Source organism: Emys orbicularis, chromosome 2 (assembly GCF_028017835.1).
Source record: "Emys orbicularis isolate rEmyOrb1 chromosome 2, rEmyOrb1.hap1, whole genome shotgun sequence".
NCBI lineage: Eukaryota > Metazoa > Chordata > Testudines > Emydidae > Emys > Emys orbicularis.
Window position 1 is genome coordinate 41,008,793 of NC_088684.1, and position 21,803 is coordinate 41,030,595.

At 40.8% G+C, this 21,803-nt stretch overlaps 1 protein-coding gene across 1 annotated transcript in view; it reads right to left on the reverse strand.

Moving 5' to 3' along the window:
* Positions 1-9,041: 9,041 nt before the first annotated feature.
* Positions 9,042-21,803, reverse strand: part of POP1 (POP1 homolog, ribonuclease P/MRP subunit) — a 40,270-nt gene continuing 27,508 nt past the window's right edge. The window contains exons 12-16 of the mRNA XM_065398292.1: positions 18,365-18,480; positions 16,606-16,797; positions 15,499-15,653; positions 10,699-10,995; positions 9,042-9,722 (exon numbers count right to left, since the gene is read on the reverse strand). Of these exons, the coding sequence (XP_065254364.1) occupies positions 9,068-9,722; positions 10,699-10,995; positions 15,499-15,653; positions 16,606-16,797; positions 18,365-18,480 (1,415 nt within the window). The 3' untranslated portion in view covers positions 9,042-9,067. The remainder of the gene's footprint in view (positions 9,723-10,698; positions 10,996-15,498; positions 15,654-16,605; positions 16,798-18,364; positions 18,481-21,803) is intronic.

Sequence of the window (21,803 nt, forward strand, 5' to 3'; positions counted from 1 at the left end):
CAGATTGATTGCCTCTAGTCAGAGCACCCTGGAGTGTGCTGCCCCCTTGTTTGTTCACATAGTACAAAAATCGTGGTGGTATTGTCAGTAAGTATGTGAACCACTAAGTGTCTGATACTGTCTTGAAAGGCGCAACATGCTTTGTAGATGGCCCGAAGCTTCAGTACATGGATAGAGTGAGGCCTCCTGTTCTGACCACAGCTGTACTTTCAGCAACCTCAGGTGTACCCCCCCAACCCATCAGGGAGGCGTTGATAACAACTGACTTGGTTGGTGAGGGCCAGGCAAAGGGAACACACTGGCAAACATTCTGTGGACATCCACCACTACAAGGAGTCTAGGACCAGCAAAGCAAGCTAAACCAATCTGTCCAGAGGATGAAGGGGAGGACAGTACACCATCCTGAGTCACATTTGAAGGGAGCAAAGGCACAGTCTTGCAAACTGGACCACCTACATGCAAGCGGACATTTCTCTGGGGGAGTTCTGCACCACTGCGCTTTCGCAGAATTCATGTCCCCCTCAAATTTCTTTGCTTCTCTGCAGAAAAATGACTTTCTGATGGGGAGACAAAGGGAAGCTGCAAGAATGGTCATGTGCCCTACCTCAGCACCATGGGCACGTCATTTGGGGTACCCAGAGCAGCTGGTAGAGAGGTAAATCACCACGGGGCTGGGGACAGCCCCCGCCAGTGGCTCCTACCCTACGCTGGACTCAGCTGTTAGTCCTGGCTGAGCTGGGGACGATGGGACTTCCTTTTCCCCTTCAAGGAGCAGCTGGGGCTGGGTCAGACCACCCCCAGAAACCTCCTCTGGCTGCAGGAAGCGCCGCACTTGCCCTCCCCTTTTCCTGCCCAAATTGCTCCTCAGCCGCAGGGGAGGGAGGGATCATTGTATGGAGAGCTGTTCTCCCATTCTCCCAACTCCTGTGCATCCAGATCTCCCATAACCAGGCCCCTCCTGCCAAGACTTACCCTTGCAGCTGACCCCCCCACCCCACTAGCCCCCACCCCTGCACCCAGACCACCCCCACTGAATCCCCTGCACTTGAATCCCCATTCTGATGAGCTCCCCCGAACCTCGACCACCCAATGAGCTCCCCACACCTGGACAGCCACCCCACTAAGCCCAAACCAGCTGCACCCAGATCCCCACTCCACCAAGCCCCATCCCCACACCCAGACCACCTTCATCTGGACCTCCATTGTCCCTGCACCTGGAACCTCCCCCCCCCCAGTGAGCCCCTGTGCATCCAGATCCCCCCTCCACCCAGACCCCCCACTGACCTGCCCGCACCCGGATTGCCCCAACCAGAACCCTCTCATCCGACACCTGGATTCCTCCACACTAAGCCCCTTCACACTTGGATCCTGCCATGCTGAGCCTGCTTGCCCAAACCTGGTGCACCTGGCATGGAGGGGCATGGCCCCAGAGTGTTTCTGGGGCAGGCCCTGCCCTTGAACTGTGTCAGGGTTGGGTGCAGCCTCACCATCGAGTCCGTGTCCTGGGGTGGGGAGTTGCAGGGTGATCTCCCACCTCCATGTAGCCAGTGGCCTGAGCTCCCCACTGCCATAATGGAGCCTCCACATCTATTTATTGACAAATAAAATGTGCAGAATTTAACAATATTGTGCACAGAATGTTTTTTTTTTTTGGTGCCGAATTTTTAATTTTCTGGTGTAGAATTCCCTCAGGAGTAGGACGTGTGGCCCAACAGTCTCAAACACATTCAAATTGTCGTGGAAGACTGAGAGTGCAGATTGAAGCAAAGGTGTCAAATTGTCTGAAAATGGTTGGTCAGCAGGAACGCTCTTGATGTCATGGAATCTAACAGGGCCCCCATCCACTCGATTTTTTGAACAGGAGTCAAGGTTGATTTTCTGTTGTTTAGAATGAGATCCAGACAGTCAAGAAAGCAAAATATGGTACTAACATGGACAAGAAATTCGTCTCTGGATCTGCCCCTCAGTAACCAGTTGTCGAGGTACTTGGGAACTGTAACAGTCCATTAGCAGCCCTCAGTCTCATTGGATGATGGGGAACGGGAGGATGACAAACCCAACTCAGTTGCACAGGAGCCTCGGGATCCTGGTGATAAAGGTAGAGCGAGAGCAGAAGGAACAAGTAGGTGGTTTGACTCGTCTGTCGCCCAGAATGAGGCAGGAAGCAGTGCTGCAGATGGAGGCGGTACCATCTGTACTGAGAAAGCCAGTGTTGGAAGTGGTGTGACATTACCCAGGGTATAATGTGGACAGATGGACAGCTGTGTCCCCTCCAGCCTGGGATGCCTTTTGCACTTCTTCGCTTTGAGAGCAACCACTCCTGGTTCTGCTCACACCCACCTCTAGCATGTAAATTACTCCCAGTTATAGTGTAGGAGTGTTACAGCTAACCACTCATGAATTACATTACAGAGTGACACCGGCAAATTCCCAATCCCAGACCCTCCCTCAGAAATGTGCTTCTTGTACTGCCCAGCTCTCTTCTTCTGGATAATGCAAGAAAGTCCATCATTTCATTAATAAAAAATGATATGCATAAACCCTGTTATCTCAACTGAAGGTTCCCAACCACTCTAATCCAACACACTGGTTTAGATACAACAGTAAAACAAGTTTATTAATTAAAGAAATAAAACTTTTAAGTGATTACAAATAATGAGGCATAGAAGTCAGAGTTGGTTACAAAGAAAAGAAAAAACGCAAACGAATACCCATTTTAGCAAGCTAAATGAATTCAAAGCAAAAAATTCTCTCACTACATGCTTTTTGCAGTGTTTATTGGAGGAAAGCCTCCCAGCCAGGACCCCTCCCCCAGTTCAGTGTTTCTTCACGTGTTGCTGCTGCTGTGAGCAGAGAGGAATGGAGGAGAGATGATTTGTGTTGTGTGTTCTCTATTTTTATACCTGTCTCTCCTCTTTGAGGATTATCTTCAGCTGGGGTTCAGGTGACAGAAAGTCTGGGGAACGGGAACTCCCAACTGTTTCTTTGCCAATATGTAAATTTCTCACTCACACCCTTCTTCCTGCCAAAAAATGGCCAGTTAACCAAGTCATAGTTCATCCGATTATGTTGACACCTGGCCGAGGCATCAGTTTACCTTTTTGTCTCTGAGAAACTGGTTTGGGCTGCTTCCCCAGAATTGGAATATGCCTTAGTAACATCACACAGTAGAATCTTATAACTTTACATACAATGTTGCCACACACATTTTACCAAAACAATAACGATCAGAGAATTAGGAGTTTTCAAATGATACCTCACAAGGCATACTTTGTACAAAGCGACAAAGAGTCCTGTGGCACCTTATAGACTAACAGACGTATTGGAGCATAAGCTTTCATGGGTGAATACCCACTTCGTTGGATGCATGAGTATTCACCCACGAAAGCTTATGCTCCAATACGTGTTAGTCTATAAGGTGCCAGAGGACTCTCTGTCGCTTTTTACAGATCCAGACTAACACGGCTACCCCTCTGATACTTGACTTTGTACAAAATTTATCATAGTGTTATAAAAATGGTGATCATAGGGGTACAGTCTATCACAAGCAGTGTTGGTCCCGACATGAACAACAGTACCAGAGTGACTGACTGTACCGAAGTTAAGAGGAGTGAAAGCCTCAAAGGAAGCACTGCTGTGCCAAACTTCATTCCTCTGATGGTTAGAAACTTTCATCTGATTTCAAGCCTCAACTTTTGATGGCCAGTTTATATCCCCTTGTTCTTGTGCCAACAACAGACCCTTAACTTCTCTCTTCTCCCTCCCTGGTGTTCATCCCTCTGATAAATTTAGAGATCAGTCATCTCTCCCCTCAGCCTTATTTTTGTTAGGATAAACAAGCCAAGCTCCTTAAGTCTCCTCTTGGAAGGTAGGTTTTCCATTCCTCTGATCATCCTACTAGCCTTTCTCTGCACCTGTTCCAGTTCGAATTAATCCTTCTGAAACATGGTTGACTAGAATTGCACAATATTCCAGATGAGGCCTCATCAGGGCCTTGTATAATGGTAATAACACTTTCCTATCTCTACTGGAAACACCTCTCCTGATGCATTCTAGGATTCCCTTAGCCTTTTTCACAGCTGTGTCACACTGGCAGCTCATTACACTGGTCTACAATTTTTGAGACGTCGTCTGCTTCAGAGATAAAATGTGCTATTTATTATGTATTTTGATGTGCTGAATTCAAATATGACAATTAAAACAACTGATTGGCAACTGTTTCTAAGATATTTAAGTTTTTACATTTTATGTCTATGTATATTGTGTAGATAGTAGAGTTTTAATCATAAATTGTAAACCTAGGTCTTTTCATGTGTTTATGGTTGCTTTACATGATAATATTGCACCTGTCCTGTTTATGTAACACTTTAAAAATCAGCAAAAGGGTTATATAAATACAATTTATTAGGAAACAAAAGGCAAAAAACTATTATGTATAGTTTAGTCCGATTCAGTGTCTACTCGGCGCTTCTTGGCTTGTCTCTTGTATTCATTAAATGGAGCATCTCTTGTCACTGTCCAGCAATAGTCTGCAAGCATTGATGGGCTCCATTTGCCCTGATAGCGTTTCTCCATTGTTGCAATGTCCTGGTGAAATCGCTCGCCGTGCTCGTCGCTCACTGCTCCGCAGTTCGATGGAAAAAAATCTAGATGAGAGTGCAAAAAATGTATCTTTAGTGACATGTTGCAACCAAGGCTTTTGTATGCCTTGAGGAGGTTTTCCACCAACAACTTGTAGTTGTCTGCCTTGTTGTTTCCGAGAAAATTTATTGCCACTAACTGGAAGGCTTTCCATGCCGTCTTTTTCTTGCCACGCAGTGCATGGTCAAATGCATCATCTCGAAGAAGTTCACGAATCTGAGGACCAACAAAGACACCTTCCTTTATCTTAGCTTCACTTAACCTTGGAAATTTTCCACGGAGGTACTTGAAAGCTGCTTGTGTTTTGTCAATGGCCTTGACAAAGTTCTTCATCAGACCCAGCTTGATGTGTAAGGGTGGTAACAAAATCTTCCTTGATTCAACAAGTGGTGGATGCTGAACACTTTTCCTCCCAGGCTCCAATGACTGTCGGAGTGGCCAATCTTTCTTGGTGTAGTGGGAATCTCTTGCACGACTATCCCATTCGCAGAGAAAACAGCAGTACTTTGTGTATCCAGTCTGCAGACCAAGCAAGAGAGCAACAACCTTCAAATCGCCACAAAGCTGCCACTGATGTTGGTCATAGTTTATGCACCTCAAAAGTTGTTTCATGTTGTCATAGGTTTCCTTCATATGGACTGCATGACCAACTGGAATTGACGGCAAAACATTGCCATTATGCAGTAAAACAGCTTTAAGACTCGTCTTCGATGAATCAATGAACAGTCTCCACTCATCTGGATCGTGAACGATGTTGAGGGCTGCCATCACACCATGGATGTTGTTGCAGGCTACAAGATCACCTTCCATGAAGAAGAATGGGACAAGATCCTTTTGACTGTCACGGAACATGGAAACCCTAACCTCACCTGCCAGGAGATTCCACTGCTGTAGTCTGGAGCCCAACAGCTCTGCCTTACTCTTGGGTAGTTCCAAATCCCTGACAAGGTCATTCAGTTCACCTTGTGTTATGAGGTGTGGTTCAGAGGAGAAGGATGGGAGAAAATGTGGATCCTGTGACATTGATGGATCAGGACCAGAAGTTTCATCCTCTTCTCTTCCTCGTCTGACTCAAGTGAGAATGATTCTGGTGCATCAGGAACCGGCAGTCCTTCTCCGTGGGGTACTGGGCGTATAGCTGATGGAATGTTTGGATAATGCACAGTCCACTTTTTCTTCTTTGACACACCTTTCCCAACTGGAGGCACCATGCAGAAGTAACAATTGCTGGTATGATCTGTTGGCTCTCTCCAAATCATTGGCACTGCAAAAGGCATAGATTTCCTTTTCCTGTTCAACCACTGGCGAAGATTTGTTGCACAAGTGTTGCAGCATATGTGTGGGGCCCACCTCTTGTCCTGATCTCCAATTTTGCAGCCAAAATAAAGGTGATAGGCTTTCTTAACCATAGTGGTTATACTGCGCTTTTGTGATGCAAAAGTCACTTCACCACAAACATAGCAGAAGTTATCTGCACTGTTCACACAAGTACGAGGCATCTCTGCTCACTTTGGCTAAACAGAAATGTGTCCCTTTGCAAAATCAAATACTGAGAAATAAGAGAGCACGACACTGTATGATTTCTAGAGCTGATATAGGGCAATTTGTTCAGCAGAGTGATGTAAGCTTCGTTATGATTGCATCATCCATGACTTCTAGGAATAACATGATGCAATTCATATCATGTATGATGCAATACCAGCTTCAGATTGCATCATTCATTGTTTTGCCTAAAAAGCAAGTACTGTTCAAACCCAGTCATAGATTTATTCATAGATCCAGTCAAAGATGTATTTTAGTCATTTCTGGTTTAAATTGAGATCCCTTCCCTTTATAACTCACTTATCCTCCGCCATTCCCAAGTCAAGGGTCGTATATACTGACCCAATAGCATATCTTGAAAACTAGAGCCAATCAACAATTTTAAGCATCATTTTTGTTCTCAGTGACCCAGAATTAGTAAAGTTTGACTACATTTATTTCAGAAGCATTTTGGCTGTAGAGCAGTGTAATCATACTGTGATCAATCAATACGTTCAGGTCTCAATTTATTCTGTTGTTCCCAAGTGATACATACCCAGCTTATAGCAAAAATTCGTTAGTCCCTAAGTGCATGACCTTGCACTTTGCACGATTCCACCCTGGACCCCGCATCCCCCTAGGGATGGCCCTACATATTGGCAATACCTCTCGTCTTTGTGTCATCTACAAATTTTATTAGCACACTCCTACATGATTGTCCATCTTACAATTGTCAGAGCTCCGTAACTCAAGAATGGCTGGAAGTTTAAGGCTGTCATTTTTAAAGGTGAACTGTAATGCCTTAAAAATTTTTCTGTGTGTGTGTATATATATATATATATATATATATAAAAAAATGCTGAAGAGTATAGTGATGCTCATACTGCAAACTTTCCATGCACAACTGCAGGTTCCAGCACATTTCACAGACTAAATTCACATTAAAAGGAACCATCAGAAATCCCAAACTAGCAAAAGAAAAGAGGTATAAAATACAATTATTTGTTATTGGGGCTAAAGATGAACTGAAGACTTTTTAACTTCCAATTGTTGAGTTCAGGGTTCTATTTCTCTCCTGCAACAGCTGATACCCCTTACACTTAGAGCAGCTCTTCAACTATTTAAGGTGTTAAATAAGTTAAATGAAAAAACACAACTCTTTTCTAGGCAGGTGAGTAAAAAACTGATTTTCAGCTAGTGTTTGAAAGTACATTTACTTATTTTTAAGTGTAACCCATGTATTCTCTTTATAGTGGTCATACTAGGTCAGACCACTGGTCCATCTAGCCTAAGGTCCAGTCTTCCAAGAGTGGCCAGATGCTTAAGAGTGAGTTATCCATCCTGTCATCCAGTCCCAGCTTCTCACAGTCAGAGAATTAGACACCCCAGACCATGAGGTTGCGTCCCTGAGCATCTTGGCTAATAGTCACAGATAGATCTATCCTCAATGAGCTTCTCTAAATCTTTTTTTTAAAACTCTGTTATGTTTTCGGCCTTCACAATATCTCCTGGCACAGAGTGCCACACGTTGACTGTGTGTTGTGAAGAAACACTTCCTTAGGTTTCTTTTAAACCTGCTGCCTATTAATTTCATTGGGTGACCCCCTAGGTCTTGTGTTACATGCAAGGGTAACTAACATTTCGTTAATTCACTTTCTCCACACCATTCATGATTTTATAGACCTCTATCATACGCCCCTTGTCATCTCTTTTCTAAGATGAACAGTTCGTCTTTTTAATCTCTCCTCATATGAAAGCTGTTCCATACCCCTAATCATTTTTGTTGCCCATCTCTGTACTTTTTCCAATTCTAATAACTTTTTTTTCAGATGGGGTGACGAGAACTGCATGCAGTATTCAAGGTGTGGGCATACCATGGATTTATATAGTGGCATTATATTTTCTGTCTTATTATCTATTCCTGTCCTAATGGTTCCTAACACTGTTAGCTGTTTTGACTGATATTGGACACGTGTTTTCAAACAACTATCCACAATGTCAACATCTCTTTCTTGAGCGGTAACCACTAATTTGCATTATTTCACACTAAGTGTAGGATCCTAAGTGTCTCATTTAAAGCATTTCAGTGCACCTTTAAATAACATAGTTGAGATTCCAAAGAGTTCTCTTCACACGGTAGGCCAAACCCACTTTTCTTGATAATGAAAAAAATTTTATTCTGAAAAGAAAATGCCTTTTTAATAAGTTCACACTGACCCAGAAAGAAAAAAAAGTTAGCGCTTTGGATGATACAGGTTCCAACACATGCTGCAGTCAGTGTTTCACAGCCTTTAAATGTAGAAAGTTATTATTTATGTTCCATTTAAGCACTGAATTATTTCAATGAAAACAAGTCATCTACACTGTCTAGGCTAGAGGTGGTTACAGAACTTTACTTTGCAGCAGCCAGACCTGTTCAGCTGCAAGACTGAATGGGCCCTGAAAAACTGATTGCTATATACACAGGCCCAGATGGCATGCATGTACCAGAAGCATGAACTGTAATCAGAGTCCAGCAGCCATATGACCAGAAGTCTTTTGAAGTGGAAACACTGTAAAAGTGAAAAAGATCTTTGATATCGTTGGCTTCAACTACATTGGCACAACAACAACAAAATAGTATGCCCATTAGAAAAACCAATATCAGCATAAAGAAAGAAAGTGTTTCTGGATGCAAAAGCCAACGTATGTTTTAAAACAGAAACTGATATAGACATTCAGAAGAAAATAAAACATTTGAGCTATACAAACATTATAAATGATCAATAGCTTAGTTCATTAACAGATTAGTTTGATGGAAAATAAACTGCCCATTGCCGACATGGGGTACACAAGCATTTCTTGAGATTCGAAGGAATAATTTCTTTGGTAATATCTGTACATTATTTCATTACAAATATGATGCTTATACCTCAATATTAAGTCTAGCAAATCTGTACTGCAGAGATGCTGGAGTTCTTAACAAAACAAGCCCTTTTTTATCGGTTGGTTGACTGGATAACATATGTAGTAATCCTGTCAAATTAACAAATCCCAGTGCTTCTCCACAGCCAGCAGCTAATGAAAAATCCCCTTGAGTGACAAACCCTAAAAGAATTCTAGAGCAATGTGAAGTAACATCTGGTAGAGGGTCAGGCCATAAGCCAAGTATTAGTTCTTTAGGCTCCTCAACTGCCTTTGCCTCCAGGGCATCAGAAGCACCACTTTCTAGAGCGTTCCCATTGTTCTTTTTCTTTTTTCTCTCTTTTAGTTTCAGTATCGTGTGTTTGAATATGTCGCTGTGTTTGGGCTCTTGAGGACCACAGAAGAGCTGGTCTTTGTTAAGCTGTAGAAAATCCTCCTGTGTTGGAATACATATCATGGCATGTAATTCAGGGCTACCCTTTCTTAGCAGGGACAAGCTGACCCACACCAGCACCCTTGGGTAGCACTTAAAGATCGATAAGAGGGCATCTTCAGTCATTTCCTTCTGTCCAAGTTTTGAAGCAGGGCGTACTCTCTGACCTTTTCCACAGGTAGGCCGGCACCTCGCTGATAACTGCTTTAATAGTTTTCTGTTCCTGTTTGAAGTTTAAAAGATGCATTAGGGATGCTCAACAAAGTACAATAAAAATTCAGAAGTGTCATTGTAAACTAATGATTAAAAAAAAAAACACACACCTTGGACAGCCTTTGTAAAGCTCTCAAAATTAAAAAAAAAAAACCTACAACAAACACAAACATAAGTATAGAACTGTTCACTGAAAAGGGCACAATCCACTTAAAAATCAGTTACATTATCAGCGCTTTTGGCTTCAAATTTGTTTGAAGCCAGATTTGCTTTTCTTCAGTTTTATCATTATTTTCATATGCTGCGATACAAAATGAGACACCCCCACCCAGGCACTTCTCTTCATGTGTGCTAGCATGGCTTTATCTTGCTTAATCAGTGTTCTACAAGTCATGCGAGATCTCCATTCACTCTATAGAAACATGAGTAGTGAGAGGAACTGTCCATATCCATGCATTAGAGATGGGAATACAAGTAAATGCATCAAGAGTTTTTAAACTGGAGCTTTTAAAATTAAATTAAAATTTAAATCCTTTTTAGATAGGAGCTTTGTAGGTGCATGTTTCCTTTTCTTTTTAATCATTTATACATTTATTAAAATATGCCACTTTCGCCCTACCAATGGCTCTCTGAGCCCTCCAAATATCCTTCCCACTGGAGGCAGGCAATATAGGGCCACTTCAAAGCAAGTACCAACCCAAACTGCTTACTAAAAGAGGCTCCCCACTGCAGTCAGTCACTCTCCATTGAGGAAGGGTAGGAGAATGGCTTACTTCCTATCACAGCAGGTTCTTCTCCCCCCCCCCCCCCCCCCCGAGGGCTTTTTATCTCATCCGCCCACCTGGGTAGAGAGCCACCAGATCAGAATTCACTTCCCATCCCCTCCGGGAGCTGGGGGACACAATTAGACTCATGGCTTGCCAGTAAGTCATCCCCTCTTAACAAGCATGCAGGACAGTACTTACTGTTAAGTCACTCCTACATACCTGAGAACAAAGAACCCACTACTTGTTGCAGCTCCATCTTCTTTGCATAAATTTTGAATCTTTGCCATTTCTTCCATGATGTCACCCTGAGAATCCTCTATAATCAGTCCAGGTTTGGGCTCACAAGGAACCTGTCTTTCAGTTGCACCGCTCTTACTGTCTGCAGATGAAGTAACCACAGATTCTTCCTGAGCTTTGTTTCTTACTTCCCAGTCCCTGGTTAGTTGCCCCCATGGGCAGAGGAAAGGTGCCAGGGTGCCAAGTTTGACATAGTTTGCCCTTTTTGCAGGTGGGCGTCTAAAAGAAAGAAGGAAACAGAAAAAATGTCCCATAACTTGGAAGCAATGAAACAAATGTTCATTACAGTGCACCTCAAGAATAAAGAAAAATTATGATGCCGAAATACTGGATAAAGGAGACTAATCTATTCAGCAACTTGCAAATCATTAGAAAAAATTAAGTGACAGGGCCCAGTTTACCAAATAACTAATAACCGAGCATCTTTTTTCCTTGTATTTTAACATTAAAAAAAAAAAAAAAAAAAAAAAGATGGGCAGTTAACTCTTTAATCTTGTTAAGCAGGAATTCTGAATCTCTGGAAATTTGAGTTCCATACAAAAGTGCCATGTATCTGTACTTCTGGAGTGCAAGGGTTCTGCATTGCAAGAGGTCTACTTTGTTGGCACCAGGGTGGATAAAAATCAATGATTTAAAAATAAATAAAATCGATCGTATTTTTTGGATAAAATGCTTTTTGAGGAAAAAACCTATCAAAAGATAGTTTTAATTAAGATACCTTTGAGCTATAATGTATCTCATCATGGAATAGGGATTATAAATTCTAATCATGAGACAAATTCATGTAATGTTTAAGAAAAGTGGGTAAATGAGTTCCAATAGTTTAGGGACCCAATCTTATGGGGTTCCAGCGGCTTCTGTATAGACTTAGAAAGATTAACTTATCTACTCAATGCTCTGTCTAGAAGATACCATCAGAGATGCTTAGTTTTTCAGTTCTCAAACTGTGGATTTGTGTCTCCAGAGATAACATGCTTGTTAACAGCAAAAATGTTTTAAATAAATAAATATTTAGAGGTGAGAAATAACAGACCTCAACCCTATTGTCCCTCTGCAAATTTGTGTACACAAAGTCAATCCCTTACCTCTCCCTAAAAGTGCAAAGTTTCAAAAAGTTTAATGAACAGAAGATTGTTGGGGGTGGAGTAGATCTGGACAAGGAGAAGAAGTCTGGAGATGAATGTGGGAAGGGAGGGACAGGCAGTAGAAACAAAAGTGAAACTGTTTGTGCAGCGTATTCCAGAAGTCTTGAGGTCTTTCTGAGTGTAGCCTTCTTTGATTTGAGATCTACCATACCATTCTCTCACTAGAAGGGAAAACCTATAATGGCAGCAGGCTGTAAAAGAGACCCAGTTTGGGAATATTTTAATGAAGTTCCTCTACCTGTGGGTAAGACAGGCATGTGTGCAAAATGCAAACAGTGCAACAAAGAAATGCAAGGCCTGGTTGCCTGAATGAAACAACATCATGAGAAGTGTTCCTTCTCAGGAGGAAGCTGCATTGAAGATGATGAAAGGAACATGTCTGAACATGCAGGATCTTCAGGTTGGTAAACTTTTTTATTTCATACTTCTTTCTTAAGGAATGCTAGTCGTCCTGTTGGACTATTCCTGAATTCTCATGTTTGAGCAAAAAAAATAGAGTTGTTACTCTATGGTACTATCATTTTAGATGCAGTTGTGATAAAAAAATTAAATAGCTGAAATAGGCAGATCTTCCTTTTACAATTTGACCTTTAAAGTAGTACTGAGTGTCAGTGAATGCAATGAGTAATACTAAATGAGTAGTATGGTAATAAGAAGTCAATGCAGTTATTTATTTTGTTTAGGAGACTCCATCCTCAACATACAGGATTCTGAAGACTATCCACCTTCAAGATCACCATCATTTTCTATAGTTTCAGAGTTATCTGTCAATGATAGTGTTTCAGTCACATCATGTATGTCACATAGCCACAGTATATAGCCACCAGTAGCAAAAAGAAAAAGAAAAAAACCTCCATTATCCAGAAACAACCACAGGTAAGTTTGTGATAAAAACCAGATTACAAAAAGAGGTAATTGATGAAAAAATGCCCGGTTTGTTTATGCAACAAACTCTCCTTTCTATACGATTGAAAACCCATACTTAATTAACATGGTTCAGTCATTAAGACCAGGATACAGTCCACCCAGCAGAGCTGATGTCGCAGGCAAATTGCTGGATAAAGCGTATGAAAGAAAATGAGCAGTGTGCAAAAGAACTAGAGGGTGAAATTGTTAACCTGAGTCTTGATGGGTTGAGCAATGTCCACAATGATCCTGTTGTATGTGCTTGTGTGACAACAGAAGAAGGGAATGTCTTTCTCATAGAAACAATTGATACATCAGGAAATGCACACACAGCAGAATACTTACAAGAAGTAGCAGTAAAAGCTATAACAAACGGTGAAAAAAAAATTCAAATGTCTAGTATGCAGCTTGGTCACAGACAATGCTGCAAATGTATCCAAGATTAGAAGAAATTTAGACGAGAGTCCCAAGCTAATAACATACGGTTGCAGTTCTCATTTGATGCACTTCCTAGCCAAAGACTTCAGTGTTCCAGAAATAAAGGCTAATGTTGAAATTGCAAAATACTTCTGTAACAACCACTTTGCAGCAGCTGCTCTGAAAAAAGTGGGAGGAACCAAGCTAAATCTCCCACAAGACATGCAATGGAACTCAGAAGTGGGCTGTTTTGAGCACTATATCAAGAACTGGCCTAATCTGATGACAGTTTATCAACAAAATCGTGAAAAAAATAGATGGCACTGTCACAGCCAAAGTTCTCAACATTGGGCTTAAGAGAAATGTTGAACACATGCTGAGTACCCTGAAGCCTATTTCTGTAGCCTTGAACAAAATGCAGGGAAATAGCTGTTTTATTGCTGACACTGTTGAATTTGGAAGGCACTGAGTGAGATCTTAAAAAGAGAAATATGCAGTGACAGAGTTAAATTACAAGCATTACAAAAACCAAATGGGACAAGCACTCTCTCCAGTTCATTTTCTTGCAAATATTCTCATAACTCGGTACCAGGTTCAAACCTTAACTGCTGAAGAAGAGGAATTAGCTATGACATGACATGGTCTATGACATGGACATTCAGCAATCATCCCTCCATAATAAACTTCAGAGCTAAGGGTGAACCATTCAAGAAATATATGTTTGCTGATGCTGTTTCAAAGAAAGTCACACCAATGAACTGGGGGAAAGTCACTTAAGCACATGGATTCAGAGACTGTTGAAGTGACAATTTCACTTTTAACAGCAGTAGCTTCTTCTGCCAGTGTAGAAAGAATATTTTCTTCCTTTGGACTAATTCATTCCAAATTGAGAAATTGTTTGGGACCTGAAAAAGCAGGAAAGCTTGTTCTTCTTTTCCAGATTATGAACAAACAGGAAAATGAAGGTGAAGACGACTGAGTTAGCTGCAGAAGCCAATAGTTTAAGTTTCTCATGTTGACCTGGCTGACATAAGTCTATTTAATTGATGGGTTTTTAAAAAAAAATATTTCATTTAACTATTTTAGTTAAAAACAATTTCAACAAAAACAAACCTGTTTTAAAAAAAATTGAATGTTTAACTAAATTCAAAAATTCATGTGCTTGTTTTGTTAAAATATTATATGTTTGCTGTTAAAGAAAAAAAATCCAGAATACAGTAGTAGTTTTACTTAAATAAAACAATTTAAATGTCTGTCTGGTGATGTTCTCCTCCTAATACAGCATGGCAAGAAAATCCTCCAAATATTAATGATTAACCTGTTGAATTGGAGCTAGTTCACCTCCCAATGACTTCATAAATACCTGCTTCCGTTATCTTTGGTAAATGAAATAACCAAACAATCATTCATTCTCTGATAGAGCTGTAAACCTAATCTGAAAAGTTTTCAAAATGAATCTCAGTTTAAAAATGGATAGTGTGTACCTTCTAAAAATGAAACCTACATCCATCTCGGAGCAGTGGAAGACTATGTATTAAGGTTATAACAACCAAGAAGAATGCACTTTTATGTAGAAATTCATGATTAAATCAAGTCTTCCTACCTAGTGATTTAAATCAATTTGATTTAAATCAAATCCACCCTGGTTGGCGCTGTTGTGCCTGATATTACTCAGTCTTTTCCCTAGCCTCTCATCCCCGGCAGCAGGCAAAACATCTGACAATTATTTGCCCAGAAAGAACTTCTGCTTGTCCCACATTCCGAAGCAAAGAATTAGAATATAAGCATTCATTTACTTGGGAAAATAAATATACTCAAGTGCTTTAATGGGCTTAATTGTTGTGCTCTCTATAGATCCTTGCACCCTATTTAATAGATGATACCAAAATGTCTTGTCACCAATTTTATCCTTCTCCATTTGGCGGACACTGGTTTTCCCCTACAAGTTGCTAATGGAACTTGAAATGTATGGCTTTATTTACTTTGATGTATTATGCACAATTATATTACAGCTTTTTTCTGAACAGAACTCTGGAAATAGGGTTTTAGTTAATTTATGCACCCTATTCAGGGGAGAGCACTTAGTCTACATAACATGGATTTTTGTTTTTTATTATAGTGGGGATTTAAAACACTAATAAAACTCTACCACAAATCACAAGTCTAGAAAATGAACTGAGCAACAGATAATTTTAAGGCATATCAAGTTTCGATTAAAGTGGCAATCAATCAATCTTGGAGAAATTAACTTCACCTCTTGAATTTTTCAAGAAGAACGTTTTCTAGTTCTTTGGCAAACTGGATTCCAGCAGGACAGTCTGGGAAGTCATTTGGAATGTGAGGTGTTCTTTTATATTCGGAATGTTTCAAACCCTCTTGCAAGCCGCCTACTCGTGCACCTCGATATATCTGTAAGGTAAGAACATTAGTATTTTTCTAATGTTCCTAACTGAAGTATCTTGGAGAACCCCTTAGGCGACACTGTCAGAGTACTGAGCTTCTATCACCTTAGTTCTGAAGATGTGATTGAAGTATGGCTATCACATTCTAAAGAGTCATTTGAATGAAATGCTAGTTATGCTTTATTAGTTTAATTCTCAAAAGCCATCAACAAATCTAGAGAATGATTTCAAAAAATTTTACTACAAGTATTGGCACAAGTGTTAGAATATCTCTGCAAAGCTGTTGTTCAATTACCTTTTATTATACAACAGATCACCACAATTGTTCCGTCCATAAGCACAGAACTATATAGCGAACTGCAGACAAGCATAATAAACCATCCTCTTTAAATTATAAGAGCAGAATGTTCCAAACAGCAAGGTAAGAGCATTCAGCATAATTTAAACTTTGCTCTCCTGTTTCAGGTCCCATGAAATCAGAGATTGCCAACCTGTGTTCAGCAAGACCCCTCAGCAGGCAGCATGCTGGTGAGGTCGACCTAGGGCTAGTCTATATGGATGGCAGTAAGAGCCAAATAAGAACATTTTTCCTTAAAATTTTGTGTTTATTTTATCTTTTAAAGAAATATACCCTTAGAAACATGAAAGCTGAAAAACTATAAAGCAGCACTGGCCTGCTCACTCTGCCCCCATATAAAGCTTCATTTCATGCTCTGTCAAATGTCCATTATTGGTGCAATAACTGAAGTGGACACAATGGTGGGTTGTTTTAAATATTTTTAAACACACACCAAGTCACTTTCATGACAATATTCATCTGCTCTCTTTAAACTGAAATTTTGACCCAGTAGTTGTAAGTGGGTTGCACAAGGACAAGTTTTCCCCAATATGTATGTATCAGAGTAAATGAATTTATAACCTGTCATATTTGCCTGCAATTTGTAATGAAAGCCACTTACGAAAGGAATCCAGAAAGCCATGCCCCAGCCCTTTGGGAGATAGATATCCCAGCCACTTCCCCATCCTGGTCGATCTTCACCAGCCACTTTCCCTGGCTGCTGAACCAAGAGTATAGGAATCTTGGATTCACAAGGACCCAAGTCAAGCTGTGAGCCAGGTACCAATAGTTCACCTCTCATATGGTTTAAATCCTGAGATGGGATAAAAGCAGTTGGAAAAATGCTCAAATGAATAGTCATTTTTCTTTTTTCTACAAGTTATTACAGTTACACACACACACACACACAAAGTGATTTCCTTATAATAGGCAGTGAAAGTAGGTAATCTGAATTCTGCACAGGTTATTCATGCTATTGTATTGCAGAGCAGGTACCGAAGCCGAAGGTAACAAAGTAGAAATGCCGACTTCTGAAGAAACCCCATTAGTAAACAAGTTGTGAAAATCTGACTACCAGACAGCTTGTATGAGGGAGAGAAATACTGTACCATAATTTAATATTTAAGGGCTTTTCCCATGAGTGTTTAAATTTTTGCTGTGTAACAGACTAGCTGTTTTCAGACAATTTCTCACTCACTACACCGAGCAACATCTGAGTTGTATCATTTTTAGGATTCAATAGCTACAAGAAAAAGGAATCTTTGGTTCCAAGCATTGCTTTATAACCAATTTCACAACCAGTGGCATAAACGTAAATCAAAATGGCACCCAAGAATTCTCAATCATCTCTTGCTAGAACCCCTTGTTTCCAAAGGTCAAGGAACGAAAGGTATACTTAAGCCATTTTCAAAAACATGTAAGGCTACAATCTGTTGACATTTCCTTTCTGCTTTAATAGCTCTACAGAGTAGTTAGCACTCAAGTTCATGGCAGCATGCAGAAGGTCACCAGGTTCATAATGGTTATTCTGTTTTGCCTATATGCAGTTATTTCTATTTGGCTACACAGGTCATGCTTTAGAAGAGCTTTGATTATTTACACAAAGGTAGTCATCTGAAGGAATATGATGCCAATTCACACAGAAATTAGTCACAAATATTTTTACATTTCAAAAAGGAGGAGGAGTCCAGAAGTTGCAGCCCAGAGGGAGTGGGAGCTAATGTGACTTTAAGCCACCTTTTTGCCCTCCAGATCCTGGGCTGTTCTACAGCCCCTGGAATGAGAGCCTAAATTATGGCAGTTTATCCCCAGCTGTCTGAAGATTACAGCACTGCCCAGAATCTCCACAGCACTGGTGCTATCAATATCACCGAAGCGTGTTCCCTCCGTATTTTGAGGAGTACCTTGTGAATGAGCAAAATGGGTGGAAATGTGTAAAGGAGATGGTCAACCCTGCTTCAGGCATGACCCTCCAGTCTCCAGAACGCCCCTACACCAGGGTGAGAGAGGCAAAGCCTTGGAAGGCAGCCTTAGAGCTATCTTGCTTAGTTCCTGCACCCTGGGAATCCTCGCCCAACCAGATCGGAGGCTTTTAGAGCCTCTGACCCTTTTACCTAGTGTAAAGGCACCAGAACAAGAGTAAGATATTGAATTATTTTATCCTAATCACAAGCCAGCAAAACTATATTTCAAAGCATAAATTAAGTAATGAAAATGCATTACTGTAATGGTTGTGCAAGAAAATTGCATACAATGACTCCAGGGAACTGGAGAACAGACTCTTCATCTCAGTAACATAACACTCTTATATACGGATTATAGGGGAGGGCAGTAAGATGTTAACCCACAGTTTCTTTAGAGTAATCCATGCTGTTAGTTACCTGCTCCGGGATTTTATTTTCAGTAACGTTCTTACAGATAGTCTGGTCCCAGATAAAGCTGTGAGCACATTCCACAGGCACACCTTCCAAAAGCAGCTGCCTAACTTTCTCATTATCTGTAAGAGAGAGAACCTTCATACAAAACCTACATTTCTCAGCTTAAGCTACATAAAGGAAATAGACAATTAATATGAGCAAAATAAGTGGACAGACTATAGCTATGGAAATGGACATATTAAAGCCTTTGATTTTTCATATTAAGGCTTCCAAAAGAACTCAGGTACCTTTTACTTTGTGCCAACAGCATCCACATGGGGCAGTTACAGTGCAACACTTTGGTGTGTGCATTTCACAGTCCCGCAGTCTGAACTGTGGGGCCACATAGACAAGTCCTAAGGCTCCTTTAATTCTGAAGGCATCCACACAGAGGTTTAATGCGGTTTAACTAATCCGCTTTACATTCACACCTTTAGTTAATTCGAATGAACTTTCATCCCTTTGTAAACAAACCCTTAAGTATTTTAGCTATATTATTGATTTAAAAATCTGTTTGTAGTTTGTCTGAAAAACCATTTTAGAGGATTGAACAAGCGGTCTCATCAAAAGCAGTTTCATAGCATGAATTAGGTAAGCATATGTTTCTAAATTTGGCAAAATCAATCCTACAGATCTGTAGTATATAACCTGTAGCTCTTTATAATTGGTTTGTGGAATCATCCATTAAGTGAAATTTACTGGGCTTGGGAAGTCGGCAGAAGCAATGTTACCATGAAGCCTACAAGCTGCTACACATCCCATGTCAACAAACTTGTATGACAACTGGGGATGATCTTGATAATATTTTAATAACGTATTTTAAAGTTATCAGTACCAAATCAACCACCACCTGGCCACTTACTTTGTTGTTCCCATGCACCCCTCAGTCTCTCTTTTTAGAGCTCGTAGGGGCAGGGACCGTGCCTTTTCCAGGTTTGTAGTTTCTAGATAGCTGTGGGTGCCACCAGAAACAAACATAATATTTTTAGCTCTGCCATGGACTTATTGTGACACCTTGGGCAACTCACTCAACATTTTTATGTTTCAGTTACTCCCATTTGCAAAATGGGGATAACTATGTTTGTGCACCTTTCTAAATCACCAGAGGAAAAGCAATGTACAAGTACTATTATTAAATAAATACATAATACTGGTGCACAAGTTGCAATGTATTATCCTACCAAAACAAGATGGTCTCAATATAGTGAGGCTATCAATTGTTCTCTGACAAACAAAGCAGACCACTGCTCTAGGTTTTCTATCTATGGCACCACATCTTAAGATGAAGATCAGTTAAAGGAGCATTCAACATGAACCTTTTTAAATTGCTTAGTTTACAAAATTCTGATAGAATACACTCAATTTTTGAAGAAATCCTTCAAATGTTAATGATTTCCTGCTATTCATATTTATAAGTGTCTTTTCAGTAAAGGAGAAACTGACTATTTAGAGGAAAACTGTAGCACAGCCTATATACAAAACGCTGTCAAGTAAAGGTTTTTTAATTGCGTGCATTTTTCAGCTATAGTCATTTTAAGATGCTACTTGTAACCACAGGAGTTAAAAAATTCTCAGACAAATGTGATTCCCCACCCCAAACTTGACAGTGTCCCTTGAATACCTACAGAGCTATCAAGAGGATACCTCCAAAGCACTCCTGAAGTTAGGTTTTCATATAATCACAGAAGGCAGACACAAAAAATAATGATTAGATCTTCCAGAAGTTAGGATTCCTTAAACTTGAGAGCATAAATCTAGAGGATTCTGTTCTAGATGTAAAAAGCGAATATCCACAGGGATTTGAGAAAATAATTTTAGTAACAGATACATTTATTTCTTTCATCTGGTGATGATGCTGAAATAGGAACAGTATTCAACTATGATCACATAAGAATGACAAAGATAAGCAGCTAAATACAAGATTAGATAGTTTAGCACAGTGGTTCTCAACCAGGGGTCCAGGGCTCCCTGGGGAGCCACAAGTAGGTTTCAGGGGGTCCGCCAAGCAGGACCAGTGTTAGACTCACTGGGGCCCAGGACAGAAAGCCTAAGCCCTGCCATGCAGGGCTGAATCCCGGGGCCCTGAGCCCCACTGCCCGGGGCTGAAGCAGAAGCCTGAGCAACTTAGCGTTGCGTGGGCTCCTGTGGCATGGAGCCCCAGGCAATTGCCCTGCTTGCTACTCCTTAACGCCAGCCCTGGCTTTTATATGCAGAAGACAGTTGTTGTGGCACAGGTGGGCCGTGGAGTTTTTATAGCATGTTTGGGGCGCCTCAGGAAAAAAAAAAAAAAAAAAAAAAAGGTTGAGAACCCCTGGTTTAGCATAAGTAATTAGTGCACATTCTAAGGAACCATTCAAGTGAAGTGGCCCATTAACACCCCTGTAGTCAGAGGACTAAAAGGGGGTTTAGTGAGTTACACTGTTGTAATAAGCCATAAATCTTGTCTCTCTCACCAACAGAAGTTGGTCCAATAAAAGATATTACTTCACCCATCTTGTCTCTCCAGTATCCTGGAACTGACATGGCTGTAACAGCATACAAGAATAAGCAGACTGTCTCCCTCCATATCCAGTCTCTCTATAATCTGCTTCTCTCTATATTATCCAAATGTGTCCTAGTTAACCCCTTTGCTCCATTACTGTAACTTTCTCTTCTTTGGCCTCTCCTCTTTAATTGCTCAGTTAAAGGCATGAGAGCTCAAGCAGTTACATCCATGCCCCATCCTTGAAACTCTTCACAACTTTCTATATTCTACAAGAAGTTAAAGTTTCTCATGTCATTTTCAGGGAGCTATCACTACTGCTGCCTATGTCTGTAGTGTTAATTCCCTCTACTCCCGCCCTACACGCCTTCCAATCTTCTCCTCACTGACCCATACCGCTTTCTGCTCCTGGCTTTGTGCAGACTCTCTCATTGTTCCCTATGTCTGGAAGAATCCTATTTGTCTGCCAAATATCCCAAACCTAAATCTCCTCAGCAATGACCTCTTTATAACCACCCTCTCCTGAAGGGTTCTCCCTTGCGGTTTTGTCTAGAGTCTGTAAGGTCACAAAGGAAGGGATCATGTCCTAAACTATGTTCTTGTAAAGCACTGTGCACATTCAATTCAATGGCACTTGGGCCCCTAATTCCCATGTGGCCCTTTGGAAAAATCCCATCTTAAGTCTTCTGTCCCTGTCCCCGAAAGTCAGTAGACAAACCCTAAATGTACAGGGAGATATAGGAAAAAAATAATTTCCTTCAATATAATTAGCATGTTTACAGGTGTGTGAGTGTATTCAATATAGTTTTATAACAAAGTTGTGGTGCTAGCCAAAGTCAGTCAGTCAAGCAAAGGAGACAAGAGAAGGGGGAAAAGATTGGACATTTTACTAGGGGCCAACAGTTCAAAAGCTAGGTCCTT